The sequence below is a fragment of the Gadus macrocephalus genome, chromosome 4, assembly GCF_031168955.1.
Source record: "Gadus macrocephalus chromosome 4, ASM3116895v1".
Taxonomy (NCBI): domain Eukaryota; kingdom Metazoa; phylum Chordata; class Actinopteri; order Gadiformes; family Gadidae; genus Gadus; species Gadus macrocephalus.
The window spans coordinates 30,587,981-30,605,357 of NC_082385.1; the positions used below are offsets into that span (position 1 = coordinate 30,587,981).

At 44.0% G+C, this 17,377-nt stretch overlaps 1 protein-coding gene across 1 annotated transcript; it reads right to left on the bottom strand.

Annotated features, from left to right (window-relative positions):
- Positions 1–493: 493 nt before the first annotated feature.
- LOC132455210 (insulin receptor substrate 2-like) lies at positions 494–4,314 on the bottom strand. Its single transcript, XM_060049034.1, has 5 exons — positions 3,614–4,314; positions 3,128–3,407; positions 2,712–2,967; positions 1,112–1,628; positions 494–1,005 (listed from the first exon to the last, which is right to left on the bottom strand). The coding sequence occupies exons 1-5, from the start codon at positions 4,042–4,044 to the stop codon at positions 732–734; spliced, it is 1,758 nt and encodes a 585-aa protein (XP_059905017.1). The 5' UTR covers positions 4,045–4,314; the 3' UTR covers positions 494–731.
- Positions 4,315–17,377: the final 13,063 nt, after the last annotated feature.

The following is a 17,377-nucleotide window of genomic DNA, read 5'->3' on the forward strand; positions in this document are numbered from 1 at the left end:
TAACATTTCAAGCGAGAAATGTGTGTTTTATTGTCGTAATATTCGTTCAGTAAATGAATATGGTGATTTGTTAGTTCAACAACTCCACATCCGAATATCTGGAGCATCCGGGGGGGATAAAGAGATCTCATATTTTCACGCAGTGACACCGCTAAGGTGATATGGTTTTCTTTGAGTCTTGTTTTAAGAAGGTTGTTGTTAAAACTGTTCCTCCTATAAGGCAAACTAAGCGCTGTCAGCTCTATGGTGATGGGGCTGGCCGGTCCCAGAGAATTGAGCTTTAGTGTTCAATGACTAACAGTGGAGTCGCAGGCTGGCAATAACTGACCAGCCGAAATAAGCTTGTGAAACCCCCATCCTTTCTCCTACTCATGGCCCTCAACGCACAACGGAGCACGAACTCCATAAAACCAAACGGCGTGCTTCAGCTGCCTATGATAGAAATCGAGAGGTTCTTATATTTAATAAGTCATACTCGTTTTAAAATCCACAAGATATTCACCCATTTATTCATTATTCACCTTTGTGACAAACATAATGCAAAAAAGACAACGTACCATTACCCAAAACATATATTATTATTAATAGCATCAATTATAAAGGTCTGCTGTCCACAAGAAGGTGAATACATATAGCTTAACCATCCAATCCCAACGAGACGTTGTCTCCTCTGTGTCCGTCAACTTTTTTACAAAAATAAAGCCTCCATCATTGGAGCGGTTCCCCGCTCCTCATTCGTCCTCTTCATGCCTCAGACAAGATGGCATACACGATGACATCATGTATCTCCCCAGAGCACACCGGTCCAAATCGGCCCGGACCGGTCTGGAGGCGGGACGACAAGTAGGCTCCTCCTCCTCTCCCCGGGATGGGTGACGAGAAAGATTCAGCAACTCCGATTGGCTGGGGTCTGCCGGCTCCCTTCGTCTGAACGGCGGGAACGACCCATCGTGTCGGCCAGTGCAGAATGTCGGGGGATACGATTGGTGGTCGTCCGGGCTGCATCTGCAGGCATGGGAGACAGGGTATCGGCCTTTGTTGAGGTACTGATTGCAGAACACACACACACACACACACACACACACACACACACACACACACACACACACACCTGTTGATCTTCACGGCTGACATGCAGGTAGAAAGATCGGTCCAGGGTGGAGGCGGCCGCGGGCTCACCATGGCAACGTAGTCCTCCCCGTGCGGAGTGTGGCGGGTACCTTGGGGGGACATCGTCATGTACGTGCCGCAGGAGACGGTCGCCATGGACACCGCCTCCACAGCCATCTCCATGTAACCGCTGGCCTGGTGGGCGGAGCTCAGATGAGACCGGAGACAGGGACTCGAACCGTCGCTCGAGCCACCGGGAGATCCGCCGTTGCAGGGACAGGCGCCGGACGCTAGCTGTGATTGGACGGTTTCGGCGGCGGCGGCGGGGAGGGCGTGCCGAGGTGGCGCTGCACGCGGGACTTCTCGCCCGACCTTGTCCCGGGAGCAGGCCCCCCCCCGGACTCTTGGTGTCTGGGTGTCCGAGGCCCCTGGGGAGAGCCTGAAGTCGGGCAGGACCCTGAGGGCCCGGACCGCCTCTCGGACCGCCTCGTGGACCTGCTGGGCCTGGCTCAGGTCCGCTGCACGGACCGGAGCCGACACACATCAATAGAGACGAAGCTTCAAACAGAAGCTAAGGGAAGCTCAATGCATGCGGATGCTAGCTTGGGCCTCGACAGGAAACGTTTTTTTCTCGAATATGATTTGATTGAATGACACAAAAGTGACAAAACACAACTAATCAATCTTAAATATGTAAAAAAAGTATAAATAAATAAGAAGGAAGCGATGTGGTTACATGGTCCCTGCATACTGCTGCTGTCAAGTGTCAAGTGAGTGCTTGCATTCTAGTTTGTGTGTTTGTGTCTGTTTCTGGTTGGAGAGAGAAGGGATTGCTGATCAGCTGATCTAACCCTTAGAACTGGCCCACCAGTGGAACAGCAGACTCCCTCGCATCCTTCCCGAACCACACATATCATCTGACACCATGTTCAATTAGCAGCACGCTATGTTGTATTGCATTCATGTCCACGCCTTGGCCAAACGTGACTGTGACCGAAAACTATTTCAATAACGCAAACTACATGAATGTCAGGAAACCATGGTAAAACAACACGTTTACATTTAGGGCATTTAGCAGACGCTTTATCCAAAGCGACTTACAATAAGTACATTGGTCATGACTCATAAGAAAGTGAACCAAGTGCCAAGCACTTACAAATCACTAGGATAAACCATTCCCCGTATACAACAAAGATAACTAGGATAAGATACTACACAACTAAGTACTTTAACTAAATACGACATGCATTAAGTGTGTACATTAAGTGCCAGGACGAACAACATACAATAAGTGAGTACATTAAGTGCCAGGACGAACAACAGACAATAAGTGAGTACATTAAGTGCCAGGACGAACAACATACAATAAGTGCGTACATTAAGTGCCAGGACAAACAACACACAATAAGTGCGTACATTAAGTGCCAGGACGAACAACAGACAATAAGTGCGTACATTAAGTGCCAGGACGAACAACACACAAAAAGTAGGAGTGGTGAGACGGGGTCTAGCTGAACTCTGAACAGGTGGGTCAACACAGATGTAAAACGACGACCAGGTCGCCCCCCTGCCCGTGCTGTGGGGCTCCGGGGCTTCCCTACCTTGGTCCACGGCCTCCATCCACACCTCCCCCGGTCCGTACGGAGCGCTGCGCCCCAGCTCCAGGAAGAACATCCCGTCGCGGTGGCCGTAGCGCCGCACACTCAGCAAGGGCAGCGTCACCCCCGGCAACCGGGGCCAGCCGGCCGCCGACCCTCTGACCAGGACGAGCGAGTCGGCCGAGAGGCAGAGCCGCGTCTCCCCCGCGAGGGACTTGGTACGACCCAGTCCCCTGGGCTTCACGGTGACGAGCCAAACCTAAAACAAAGAGCGAAGGGGGGGGGGGGGGTTGTATGTAAAACGACAAAGTTGCACAAACACTGATATTTTCTATTTAAATCAAGTTCGGTAGCCTTAAAGTTGGGTTTATAATGGATAATTGAGTTTGTTGCCATCTGATAAAAAAATCGTAGACTACCTCTTTAAATACACCAGAAGTAAGAGTACAATATCCATCGTCCTCATCGTCCAAACGTTCTCCTCCTTCGTCTTCCCCCTCTCCCCTCTCCTCAGCGTTATCTTCGTATCTCCGCTCCTCCTCGATCAATCTCTTCACGGCCCAGTACCAGTCTTCTTGCTGGCCTGTGTCTTCGGCCACCATAACCAGAGTGTAATCCTTTGCGTAAAGCGCCACCGTGTGGCCTTTACTCGTACTCGACACTTTGCTCACGCCGAGGCAGCAACGAAGATTAATCACTCTGAAAAAAACTGATTTTTAACGCGTATTCAATACATAAAAAAGATGTCTTCTGCTGCTTCTGAGGCTTTGCAAACGCCATACATGCACGTTTATTTAGTGCAATAGCTACTTCAAGAATCGTTAAAACCAAGCTACATCGTCATGAACACTTAACTCTTTACCTATACTGGAATATCTACAAATAAATAGATACACATGTCCTACCTTCGCTTGTGGCAGCCGAACAGCGCTTTCCCTGCTGCTGCAGGGTGATTCTCCATCTCTTTGAACCTCTCCTCGGTGTCATACCACTCTAAAAGAGCTGGTCGGGTGGGACTCCCAGCACTGAGGACGAAGTAACGTCTGTGATGCCGCTCGGCCTTCCCCATGTACCCCCGCTTCACCACGTCGTGGTCCCCCGCGGCGACCCCAACGGCTGTCAAGCCGCCTGTCCCGGAGTAGCGGGCCGCTGGAGGGCCAACGCAGAGAGCCCCGTCGTGGGCAGGGGAGGTCGAGACGAGGGACACTTTATCCCAGATCGGACCGCTTCGATCTGGGGATGCTGTGGGCGCGCTGGGGACAGGAGTAGGACTGCAGCAGCCGCACGCCTCTGCGGCCTTGCTCATTTCCACAACAGCTGCGTGGGTCGTCGTCATGAAACAAATAAGCGTGCTATAGGTTTCTTAACTACGCTGTAAATGTTTCGACCATATGCAAAATATTTCCCAACTGAATGCCTCAGAAGAAAACGTGGGCATCGAGTTGAGGAAATGAGGAATGCGAGTTGGTTTGAAACTTTGTTTGTTGTTTCCACTCATTCTGTGACGTCATGGCACCTGAAGGAGGCACCTTATTCGCGCGTAAACAAGGGGGGCGCCAAATTGGTTCCGTTTTGTGTTCTATATTCCGGTTGAGCAACTCAATTTTAGTCAAGATCGCAATGCACTGTATATACAGTAGATAAGATAAGAAAGCCCTTTATGAATCCTAAATAAATTCATGACGACCAATAAAAACAACAGTGTTACTCCTTATGTTTTATTTGACAAAGACAACAGTGTTACCCCTTATGTTTTTTTTCATGACGACCAATAAAAAACAACAGTGTTACCCCTTATGTTTTTTTTCATGACGACCAAAGTAAAACAACAGTGTTACCCCCTATGTTTTATTTGATAAATATAGACCCTTATGTTTATTTCATGACAGCCGATAAAAAACGACAGTTACCCCTCATGTTTTTTCCATGTTGACCAAAAAAAAACGACAGTGCCACCCCTGTCTACGTTTTTGCGGGGATCCAAAAATGAGCTGTTTAAAGTGTTAACCTCCGACCTTAACAATGCACCAACAAGACACCGGACATATGCATCACGAAGGTTATACTTGACTTTATAATTCACATGAAATAGATATAAGAGTCTTCCAACAGAAGACATCAACCGGACTTGAACCCCGGTCTCCAGGGAGTTAGGCAGAGTGCACTCCACTGCACCACTGAGGCAATGACATTACACAATATTCAATCATCAATAAAGAGGATATACATGACATTAAAATGTATGTGTGTGTTTCTATTATTTTCCTTATGTTTTTTTTCATAACGACCAATAAAAAACGACATTGTTACCCCTTATGTTTTATTTGACAAAGACAACAGTGTTACCCCTTATGGTTTTTTTCATGACGACCAATAAAAAACAACAGTGTTACCCCTTATGTTTTTTTTCATGACGACCAATAAAAACAACAGTGTTACCCCTTATGTTTTTTTTCATGACGACCAATAAAAAACGACAGTGTTACCCCTTATGTTTTTTTTCATGACGTCCAATAAAAAACAACAGTGTTACTTATGTCCTTAAGTTTTTTTTCATGACGACCAATAAAAACAACAGTGTTACTCCTTATGTTTTAATTTACAAAAACATCAGCGTTACCCCTTAGGTTTTTTTTCATGACGACCAATAAAAAACCACAGTGTTACCCCTTATGTTTTTTTTTCATGACGACCAATAAAAAAACACAGTGTTACCCCTTATGTTTTTTTTCATGACGACAAATAAAAAACATCAGTGTTACCCCTTATGTTTTTTTTCATGACGACCAAAGTAAAACAACAGTGTTACCCCATATGTTTTTTTTCATGACGACCAATAAAAAACAACAGTGTTACCCCTTATGTTTTTTTTCATGACGACCAATAAAAAACAACAGTGTTACTTATGTCCTTACGTTTTTTTTCATGACGACCAATAAAAACAGCAGTGTTACTCCTTATGTTTTATTTGACAAAGACAACAGTGTTACCCCTTATGGTTTTTTTCATGACGACCAATAAAAAACAACAGTGTTACCCCTTATGGTTTTTTTCATGACGACCAATAAAAAACAACAGTGTTACCCCTTATGGTTTTTTTCATGACGACCAACAAAAAACAACAGTGTTACCCCTTATGTTTTTTTTCATGACGACCAATAAAAACAACAGTGTTACCCCTTATGTTTTTTTTCATGACGACCAATAAAAAACCACAGTGTTACCCCTTATGTTTTTTTTCATGACGACCAATAAAAAACGACAGTGTTACCCCTTATGTTTTTTTTCATGACGACCAATAAAAAACAACAGTGTTACCCCTTATGTTTTTTTTCATGACGACCAATAAAAAACAACAGTGTTACCCCTTATGTTTTTTTTCATGACGACCAATAAAAAACGACAGTGTTACCCCTTATGTTTTTTTTCATGAAGACCAATAAAAACCAACAAGTCAAAATTTTACGACCGTATAGGTCGTTTGTACTGCCACGGATTACGACCCACTGGAGCGTATCAAGCGCCTCTACAGGTCGCGGGAGGTATGTATGCCACATATATGACCAACAGGGCATTTGGTGAAATTGTTACGTAGCCATATTAATCGTTATTATCTGAATGGGAAATGCAATATTTTAGGACAGATACACCATTAAACGTGTTTCTAATGACATTTCTAGCGAGAAATGTATATTTTCCTTGCATAATCTTCATTCAGTGAATGTGTATGATCTTTATTATCTGAATGGGAAATGCAATATTTAAGGATCGATTCACCGTTAAACGTGTTTCTAATAACATTTCTAGCGAGAAATATACTTTTTACTTGCATAATCTTCAGTCAGTGATTGTGTCTGATCTTTAGTTTTATAGTTATTAGGAAGATTTAATCGGCTCGCTCGCATGTTTCAACGACGTCAGGTTGCGAGGGACGCTGCTTTCGCTAAACTAGCAGCTCACGTGTTTGTGTTATTAAACCGTTACTTTATGTAACTTTTAATGATATTGAGCGAAGTAAGCTTGATAGCAGGTTTATTGGATTCCACAATCGGACAGGCAGGCACAGCTCCACCGGAAAACTACAACAACCAAAACTCCCGCCCGGAGGGAAACCCCCGGAACCCCCTCTCAGAAGGCCCGCCCCTTCCCCCAAACCCTGTGATGACGTGAAACACGTTTATCTGAGAGCCAACCCAGTCGCATTTCAACATGAAATAGCGTGTTAGCACACACACACACACACACACACACACACACACACACACACACACACACACACACACACACACACACACACACACACACACACCCCATAGAACACGACAACAGTCTTGATTTTTTATGTTGCTCTCGTATACCTCACGTATACCTACTGAATTCATAACAGCACAGGATAAAAACACATCTTTGATAACACATTTGTAAACACAACAAGAGGAAGCTCCGACACACAAGTGCGGCTGTCTTTTACACATTAACAATAACTGCTCGGAGCGCGATATGCGGAGCGCATGTCGTCCATGGCACACACAGCCTATATAAACGAACAATCTGTGAGGCCGACCTCCAACACGGCATGCTGCTCTTTTTATTCCTTACGGAAAGAAAATTACAAGTAGTCTCGCAGCTCTCCGTTACCGTTGCAGCTGCTTGTGTCAGCCGTGCTGTATCCCCAAACAGGCTGCCCATCGCGCCCAGCGCAGCAGCGGACTTTTCTCCCTGTCGTGTGCGATCAGTGTCGGTCTCCGTTTCAGTGAGCTCGTGTGAGAGGCTTTCAGTCACGAGATGTTTCTGTGCAGTGGAAAGGTGGACTAACCGGGAGAAGCGGGGATCCAGGAGGGCCGCTTCATTGAGGAGAAGCCACTCGCCGCTCTCTTCTTTATAGCGCATTTTTACAGTTCGAATGGAGAATTACACTTCGAATTCGAACTTTTCACCCCACCTTCGAACGAATATTCGAACTTCGAATAAAAAGTGACAGCCCTAACACACACACACACACACACACACACACACACACACACACACACACACACACACACACACACACACACACACACAATGCATTTCGCTGCTAAAACAACAACTTGGGCTGCTTCTAGGACATTTTGGGTGGATTTGGAACGGTATGTGGGCAGGACGATTTTTGCAGGCAGGACCTGGCAACCCTGCGCTGTTGCCCGAGGTGCAGAAATGCTCTGGAACAGATCTGGATCCACCATGGCCAAAATAATTGTCATGAATAGCATGAATAGATTCATGCATTATCATTCAACTTGAACATGTGTTTTTACAGTATATAGTGGTGGAGGGATGACGTATGTTGGCCAACCAGGAAGTAAGCGTCGACCTGGGTTTCCCTTGACAAAAAGCCAACGGGTTTTTCCATTGGATTTTGGATTATTGCAGAAAAATTAGCATCTTTGAAGCACCTCCACAAAAACTGAAAATAAATAAAAATAACTGTGCTCCAAAGAACGAAATGTAAACCAATGCATTCTGAATGGGAGTGTTTCTCCGATTTTTCCATGCTACACAGAACGAAATGTAAACCCATGCAAATAAAGACTTCATGGTCATAATAATTTAAATATCATTATTCTCCTCAGTGTGTAGGGTGGTATTCAATTTTTTTCAACGGGGTTGCATCCAGTCACTTGACCGTCACGGTTGCTATGGTGGTTGCTATCGACCCGCCCCTCTAATCCTTACATGGCTCTAAAAACCACGCGGCAAAGGAGCTGCCGTTGTCACGTTAAAATTGTACCGGGGCGAAAATTGTACCGGCCTACGTCATCGTTTGTTTACATCCTGACAACCTGACAACCTGCCCGGCAACAGACGACGCGATGCAGAAAACATGTTTCCAAACGACGAAATAACATAATACAGATAGCGGATCGCTATCTGTATTATGATAGATAGCGATAACACTTGTTTTTACTTTATATTTGTATTGTATTTAATTGTTTAATCGAAACAATAAAAAAATCTAGCGTTATCTAGCGATCCGTTATCTGTATTATGTTTCAAGAACCCTCCTACGTCATTTGACGCGATCGCCCGTTTCGCGGGCAAAACATTTGTCATTTGACGCGATCGCCCGTTTCGCGGGCAAATTTTTTTATTGTTTCGATTAAACAATTAAATACAATACAAATATAAAGTAAAAACAAGTGTTATCGCTATCTATCATAATACAGATAGCGATCCGCTATCTGTATTATGTTATTTCGTCGTTTGGAAACATGTTTTCTGCATCGCGTCGTCTGTTGCCGGGCAGGTTGTCAGGATGTAAACAAACTGACGTAGGCCGGTACAATTTTCGCCCCCGGTACAATTTTAACGTGACACCGTCCATTGTGTTGTTTTTGTCGTAAAATAGGGTCCGATGGTTAAAAAATAGACAGATATTCCAAGGTATCCTTAAAAGGCAGCTTGGTTGTTTTTATTTTCTGCAGTTTAGACTTCTTCTGTAACCTATTTTTGAAAGCAAAACACCAAGCTCAATGATTTAACGAGGCAGGGTTATTTGAAACAATTTATTAAATATATATTTGCGAGAGGTCATTCCTTCTCCTGAGTTTGCTTCCTATTTATGTCTAGTGTACAACCCTACTGTCCACAAGCATCACCCCCCCCCCCCCTCTCCCCATATGGATTTGGAGAATTGTTGCCACGTCCCAGTGGTGGAGGTATCATATATATGAAGGAGGGCATTCAATTATACTACAATGATCAATTAGGAGGCCGAAGCCCGAAAGGAAGTGATGCAATAGGTGACTGCAGGTCGACAACATTTAAGTAAGTTGTACTTTGAGGTCTCTTATAGATCAAATGGGGTCTCAAAGGACCCCCTGTCCTAGAAGCAGCCCAAGTTGTTGTTTTAGCAGCGAAATGCATTGTGTGTGTGTGTGTGTGTGTGTGTGTGTGTGTGTGTGTGTGTGTGTGTGTGTGTGTGTGTGTGTGTGTGTGTGTGTGTGTGTGTGTGTGTGTGTGTGTGTGTGTGTACGCTTCAACCTGTGGCTCCAGCCCTACAGGAAATGACTCAGCAAGTGCTCCATCTCGTTGCACCTGCACCCAGCGGCTCGCTTGCAAGATTTTGGCCTGAAGTTCTTCCCAGACCTACACCGTAGCCATCCAACCTGCATATCTGAGAATCAGGCCTCTCTTTAATAATGACAAAAAGTTATGAGAGAAATACACATTAACTTTGGTCTCATAAGCGGCGTGGTGCCGGCTCCTTTTGACCTTTTGACCCCAGACTTCTGGGGGAATAGCTGAATCAATTCATTAGTCAATCAGAAGCATGTAAATATCTTCCCGGTGGCGTGACGGGGCAAACAAGGTGTCCTTCAACATCCAGGCGATTACAACGATGCCACACATGAGCATATTCAAACATGTTTAATGGTAGTAATTAGCTGTCGAAATTGGAGGCCTTAATCAATAATGAGCAGCTATTGATTTGCTTCCCGATAGAAATTTGTGAAAAATGACATGTTATTTAGCATCTACACGTTGAGCTGAGTCCAATGACACCAAGAACGACACTCTAGCTAATGGTAACATGTATTTTACATGGTACACCTAGGTCTAGGACATGATCTCGGTGTAGCAAGAGGCCGAGCTTGATCTCATTGGACTCAGCTTAACGTGTAGATGCTAATTAACATGTAATTTGTCAAAAATCTCCATCGGGAAGCAAATCTATAGCTGGTCATTATTGATAAAGGCCTCCAAAATCGACAGCTAATTACTACCCCGAAACATATTCAAATATGATCATCAATATGATCATCGAAACGTAGATGTCAAAGGACACCTTGTTTGCTCTGTTGCACCACCGGGAAGATATTTTCATACTTCTAATGGATTGATTCATATTTGAAGGTTCTCGGAGTGAGACTTTAAGTGGCTGCAGCAGAAGTGTTGAGACGAAAGATGATATCAAGAGATTTATAGAATATTCCCATTCACATTATGATTCTTCGTCGTAACATCCGACCAAACATCCTTTACATTCACAGAGCGAAGATTATGAAAGTCCAGGCTCAGCAAGTGCTCCATCTCATTGCACCTGCACCCAGCGGCTCGCTTGCAAGATTTTGGCCTGAAGTTCTTCCCAGACCTACACCCATAGCCATCCAACATGCATATCTGAGAATCAGGCCTCTCTTTAATAATGACAAAAAGTTATGAGAGAAACACACATTAACTTTTTGTTATCTCATAAAAAAATCCCACAAAAAATGGGGACTAGAAACTAACCTCTGTCTTACGTACATTTACTGTACTGGAGGTCACGCCCCTTTGCCGACCTTTTCGAGATAGCTAGGGAAGCTAAAATGTTTACACACATTTCCCGGGGCCCCGTGTACGACACGCTCCGAAACTTGGCCCGGTCGGACCCCGAGGGCAGGCCCCCCCTTCCTGCCCTCGGGGTCCGACCGGGCCAAGTTTCGGTGCGGAGGTCCCAGTTAGGCCCTAGAATAAGGTATTAAAATTTCAGGGCGGTAGGACCTTCCTATCTCAAAAACTGTTTTTCCACCACATTCTGAACCATTAGGTCTTGCAGGCTACACTTCTGAGGGGCTTTGTCCACCACGCCGCTTATGATAACAAAAAGTTAATGTGTGTTTCTCTCATAACTTTTTGTCATTATTAAAGAGAGGCCTGATTCTCAGATATGCATGTTGGATGGCTAGGGTGTAGGTCTGGACAGAACTTCAGGCCAAAATCTTGCAAGCGAGCCGCTGGGTGAGTTGAAACGAGATGGAGCACTTGCTGAGTCATTTCCTGTAGTGCTGGAGCCACAGGTTGAAGCGTATGCGTCCTTTGAGACCCCCTTTGATATATAAGAGACCCTATACAGCTTACTTAAATGTTGTCGACTCAATCACCTATTGCATCACTTCCTTTAGGGCTTCGGCCTCCTAATTGATCATTGTAGTAGGCTATAATTGAATGCCCTCTTTCATATATATATGATACCTCCACCACTGGGACGTGGCAACAATTCTCCAAATCCATATGGGGAGGGGGGGATGCTTGTGGACAGTAGGGGTTTACCCTAGACATAAATAGGAAGTAAAATCAGGAGAAGGAATGACCTCTCACAAATATTTATTGAATAAATTGTTTCAAATAACCCTCCCTCATTAAATCAATGAGCTTGGTGTTTTGCTTACAAAAATTAGTTATTGAAGAAGTCTAAACTGCAGAAAATAAACACATCCAAGCTGCCTTTTAAGGATACCTTGGAATATCTGTCTATTTTTCAACCATCGGACCCTAGTTTACGACAAAAACAACCCAATTGACGGCAGCTCCTTTGCCGCGTGGTTTTTAGTATTTTAGGTTTTAGTATTAAGGGGGCGGTCGATAGCAACCACCATAGCAACCATGAAGGTCAAGTGACTGGATTCAGCCCCGTTGAAAAAAATAGAATACCTCCCTACACACTCAGTAGTAGCTTAATGATATTTTAATTATTATGACCATGAAGTCTTTATTTGTATGGGTTTACATTTCGTTCTGTGTAGCATGGAAAATCTGAGAAACACTCCCATTCAGAATGCATTGGTTTACATTTCGTTCTTTGGGGCACAGTTATTATTATTTTTATTATTTATTTTTTTCAGTTTTTGTGGAGGTGCTTCAAAGATGCAAATTTTTCTGCAATAATCCAAAATCCAATGGAAAAACCCGTTGGCTTTTTGTCAAGGGAAACCCAGGTCGACGCTCACTTCCGGGTTTGCCAACATACGTCATCCCTCCACCACTATATACTGTAAAAACACATGTTCAAGTTGAATGATAATGCATGAATCTATTCATGCTATTCATGACAATTATTTTGGCCATGGTGGATCCAGATCTGCTCCGGAGCATTTCTTCACCTCGGGCAACAGCGCAGGGTTGCCAGGTCCTGCCTGCAAAAAACGTCCTGCCCACATACCGTTCAAAATCCACCCAAAATGTCCGAGAAGCAGCCCAAGTTGTTGTTTTAGCAGCGAAATGCATTGTGTGTGCGTGTGCGTGCGTGTGCGTGCGTGTGTGTGCGTGTGTGTGCGTGCGTGTGCGTGCGTGTGTGTGCGTGTGTGTGCGTGTGTGTGCGTGTGTGTGCGTGTGTGTGTGTGTGTGTGTGTGTGTGTGTGTGCTTAGCACGCTATTTTATGTTGAAATGCAACGTAATCCAGTGTTCACGAAAACGTACACTGTCAACGTATGCTTTTGGCTACTGGGTTGGCTCTCAGATGAACGGGTTTCTAACAAGATGATATTTTAGCGTCACAGGGTGGGAGGAAGGTGCGGGCCTTCTGAGAGGGGGTTCCGGGGGTTTCCTTCCGGGCGGGAGTTTTGGTTGTTGTAGTTTTCCGGTGGAGCTGTGCCTGCCTGTCCGATTGTGGAATCCAATAAACCTGCTATCAAGCTTACTTCGCTCAATACCTCGCCTGTGGTTATTACAATATCATTAAAAGTTACATAAAGTAACGGTTTAATAACACAAACGCAGGAAACACGTGAGCTGCTAGTTTAGCGAAAGCAGCGTCCCCAACCTGACGTCGTTGAAACATGCGAGCGAGACGATTAAATCTTCCTAATAACTATAAAACTAAAGATCAGACACAATCACTGAATGAAGATTATGCAAGTAAACAGTATATTTCTTGCTAGAAATGTTATTAGAAACACGTTTAACGCTGAATCGATCCTAAAATATTGCATTTCCCATTCAGATAATAAAGATCATACACATTCACTGACTGAAGATTATGCAAGGAAAATGTACATTTCTCGCTAGAAATGTCATTAGAAACACGTTTAATTGTGTATCTGTCCTAAAATATTGCATTTCCCATTCAGATAATAATGATTAATATGGCTACGCGCGTCCCGAGCAACCACGAGCGTCCACGAGCGGCCCCGAGACTTCAGAATGTAGTTATTTGCATGACCGCTAGAGGCGCTAAATACGCTCCAGTGGGTCGTAATTTGGGGCGGTACAAACGACCTATGCGGTCGTATTTTCTAGGAGGACAGGCTGATAAAAACATCAGTGTTACCCCTTAGGTTTTTTTTCATGACGACCAATAAAAAACCACAGTGTTACCCCTTATGTTTTTTTTCGCAAGGATCAACTGTTGATGACCCTGATGGAGCTCCGGCTGGAACCTATTGCAGGACAACATCGCAGAGAAGTTCAGAGTGTCTCAGTCTGTCGGCAGTAGGATAATCTCTCAGTGGCTGGACTTCATGGAGAAGATGAAGAGCTATGTTCCATGGCTGCCCAGGGAGACGATCCAGGCAACGATGCCACAGAGCTTCAAGGAACATTATCCATTAACCACATGCGCAATCGACTGTTCTGAGACCCCTCTTCAGAAGGCTCACAATCTGGACTCAAGAGGCGAGTTACAGTCATTATTACTATGGACATAATTCAATCAAGTTCCTCATAACCATTGCACCATGTGGTTTGATTAGGTTCATCGCTCCAGAATATGGTGGGAGATGCAGTGGCAAGTTCATCATAGCCAACTCAGGGTTTCTGGAGTATCTGCGTCCAGGTGATGAGGTGATGGCTGACCAAGGAGTTGCTATCCAAGATCCTCTGTTTGAACGTAAAGTCAAGCTCGTCCTGCCAGCTTTCACTAAAAGAGGCCTTCCCTTGTCCGAAGAAGACACCACCAACACGAGGCGCATAGCCAACGTCCGAGTGCACGTTGAGAGAGTCATACGCCGCCGGAAGAACTACAGAACAGTCTCTCAAACAGTGCCCATTAACCCTGCCCCGAAATTTGACAAGATTCTGAGTGTTTGCAGGTCTGTAATCTTCGTGGGGACATTATACAAGAAGATGAGGAATAAGATGTTCAATCAGTTATAACTAAGTTAAATCCGTTGTAATGGTTGCAATGTTGTTTATCTTGTTGTTTATATTCATTTTTACAAATCTATAACAAACTTTAACTGATATCTGTTTTATACACAAACATGATGACTGTGTCAGAGAGGGTCAATAAAATAAACTTGACACATTTGAGGCATTTGCTAAATCCTTTAATGATGGAGTTCATGCTTTGTCATAATACTAAAGACTAATTACATTAAAAACAAAAGCCAATGTACAAATAGTTAAAACATGTACAAGTAGTTAAGTAGTATAAAGTAATCATTTGCATAACATAACGCTCACAGAGCAACACAAAGCGGAAGACAATAACATTTAAAAAGGGGTGGAATAAGATGAATGCAATACATGAAATATACAGGATAGCAATACACATAAGAAAACAGCGTCTACACCAACAATTGCTAACATCCATTTACATACACTGACACATTTAATGTCAGAAAGTTAAAGCCCTGGGGTCTCATTTATAAAACTGCGTGGGATCGCTACTAAAAGTGTACGTACGCCCAAAAGCCAAGTTTTGCGTGCGCCAAAAAATATTCAGATTTATAAAACCCTGCGTACGCACACCGTACGCAATCTTTTCTTTATAAATCACAGACTGCCTACAAGTGTGCGCAGTGTGAGCTTCACGTTCCGCCCTGTACACGCCCCTTTTTAACCATAAATGGTCAATGCAAATGACCTCATGAATTCGATCTGCATATAAAAGAGACTCAGATGCAAGTATTATGTCTTGTCGGAAACAAAGGCAGAAGTACTGAGAAAAGCAAAAAAGCGAAATTTCACGGAGGTTGAAGTGGAGACACTTGTGGGTGAGATGGAGGCCCGAAAAGTAGTTTTGTTCGCCAACAACAAAAAGCAGAGTGAGTGGCAACATGTTGCTACAGCAGTGAACTCTGTCAGTAGCAAGGAGCTCAGTAGCGCACAGTCCCAGAATTAAAAAAGAAGTGGTCTGACATAAAGTTACATATTTTTATGTAGCCTACCAATAAATCGTTATGGTCCCTAAAGACCATCTCCCTCCGAATCCTGTCATTTGCATGGTCCGCCAGAAGTGCCATATGGTGCAGCATTACCACGGCGCTCACCTCTGCATTTATAGGGTTACGGTAATAAGACTGACCGAGAACACCTTGGATAATCAGTTTGTAATCATCCACGTAAAATGTTCTTGAACATAACCCCTTTTTAATGCCTGATTTGTCATGAAAAGCATCAAGAGTAACGGACAACGATTGTGATGAGCATAGACGGATTATGGGGCCCCTGGGCACGTGGACTCCGCAGGCCCCCCCCCCCCTTCCAACGTAAACACACGCACCCAGAATACACACACACTTATTGGCGATAATAAGTCATTGGCCTATACCTGCAACTCAGCAGGATTTGTAGCACAGGAAAGGCAAACTCACAATAATTATTACAAATAAATGCATCTTTATTTAACCAAAACAGGATAAAAAAATACATAATTGATGCAATTTTTGGCGATTTGAACGAATTTCGAATGCACCGCTTTCAACCACAAACATAAACGACTTAAATCAACTCAATACGAACAGTTCCTTACATTAATTGACAGTAATGCATTTCACCTATGAAATGCATTTTTCGGGCTCTGTTCCGTGCAAAATCCTCCACGATATCATCAAACTCCAGTGCATTGGTAAGGTCGCTCTCAATGAGAGAAAGTGCCTTGAGGCGTTTTTGTGACATTTTCGTCCTCAGTTTTTTATCCTGGACAGAAGAGAGAATGACCGCTCCCCTTCGCAATTACTGACGGGCAGAGTCAGAAAAAGCCGTAGCGCTACATACACATTTGGAAACATAGATTGCAGTCCACAATCGAGTATAATTCGTAGCAGTCCTTTTGGGGTTGCATCATCTCCAGGCTTGTTAAATGATCTGAACTGAATAAATTCATTGCTTCAACGCTCCACTTGGAGTTCGCCGTTGCTCCATGTTTAAATGACAGTGACTTGTTCGTGAATGGTCTCAAATTCACAAACTGAAATAGTGCCCCCTAGTGATCTTTTTATTAATTTATTTACTCAGTAGTAATAGGCCTACTATTGCTGTTTTCGCTAGAATTGTTGTATTTCTCTACTGATTGCTTCGACAATGCAACATTAAAAGTTACTAACGCTGGAGCCCTAGGCCCCACTGTTAGTAACTTGTGGGGCCCTGGACCCCACTGTTAGTAACTTGTGGGGCGGCTCAGGGGGGCCCAAGGGCCCCCTGAGCCCTTGGGCCCCTGGGCATGTTCCCGGTGTGCCCGTGCAGTAATCCACCCATGGTGATGAGGAGTGTGGCTTGGTTTTCCACACTTGGGATTTAATTGACATTTGATTATGTGTTTACAGTGTCACATAAAAATATTATGTTATTGACACATGTTGGACGGATGCTTTATTCCATGCAGTCGCGCCGTCAGTGGACAGTATGGAGTGATGGGATTAAATATAGAGATTTATTTTTATTTTATTTCTATTCTAAGGAGATGTTTCTGGAGTTATAACTGAGAAATAACGCAGTTGACTTAAATTATTCTGATTACATAGATTTAACGCATGATACGGGTTGAAATTAAATGTATGAAGGGCGATGATAAAACATAATCGTTCTTCTCACTCTACAATTTTTCGGTCTGACTTCAGTTCACCGCCACACCATCTGTGTCGCAAATTGTCCTTTTCCTCCAAACCATGCGTACGCATGGGTCAGAGTTTGCTTAGGGCTGCGCACA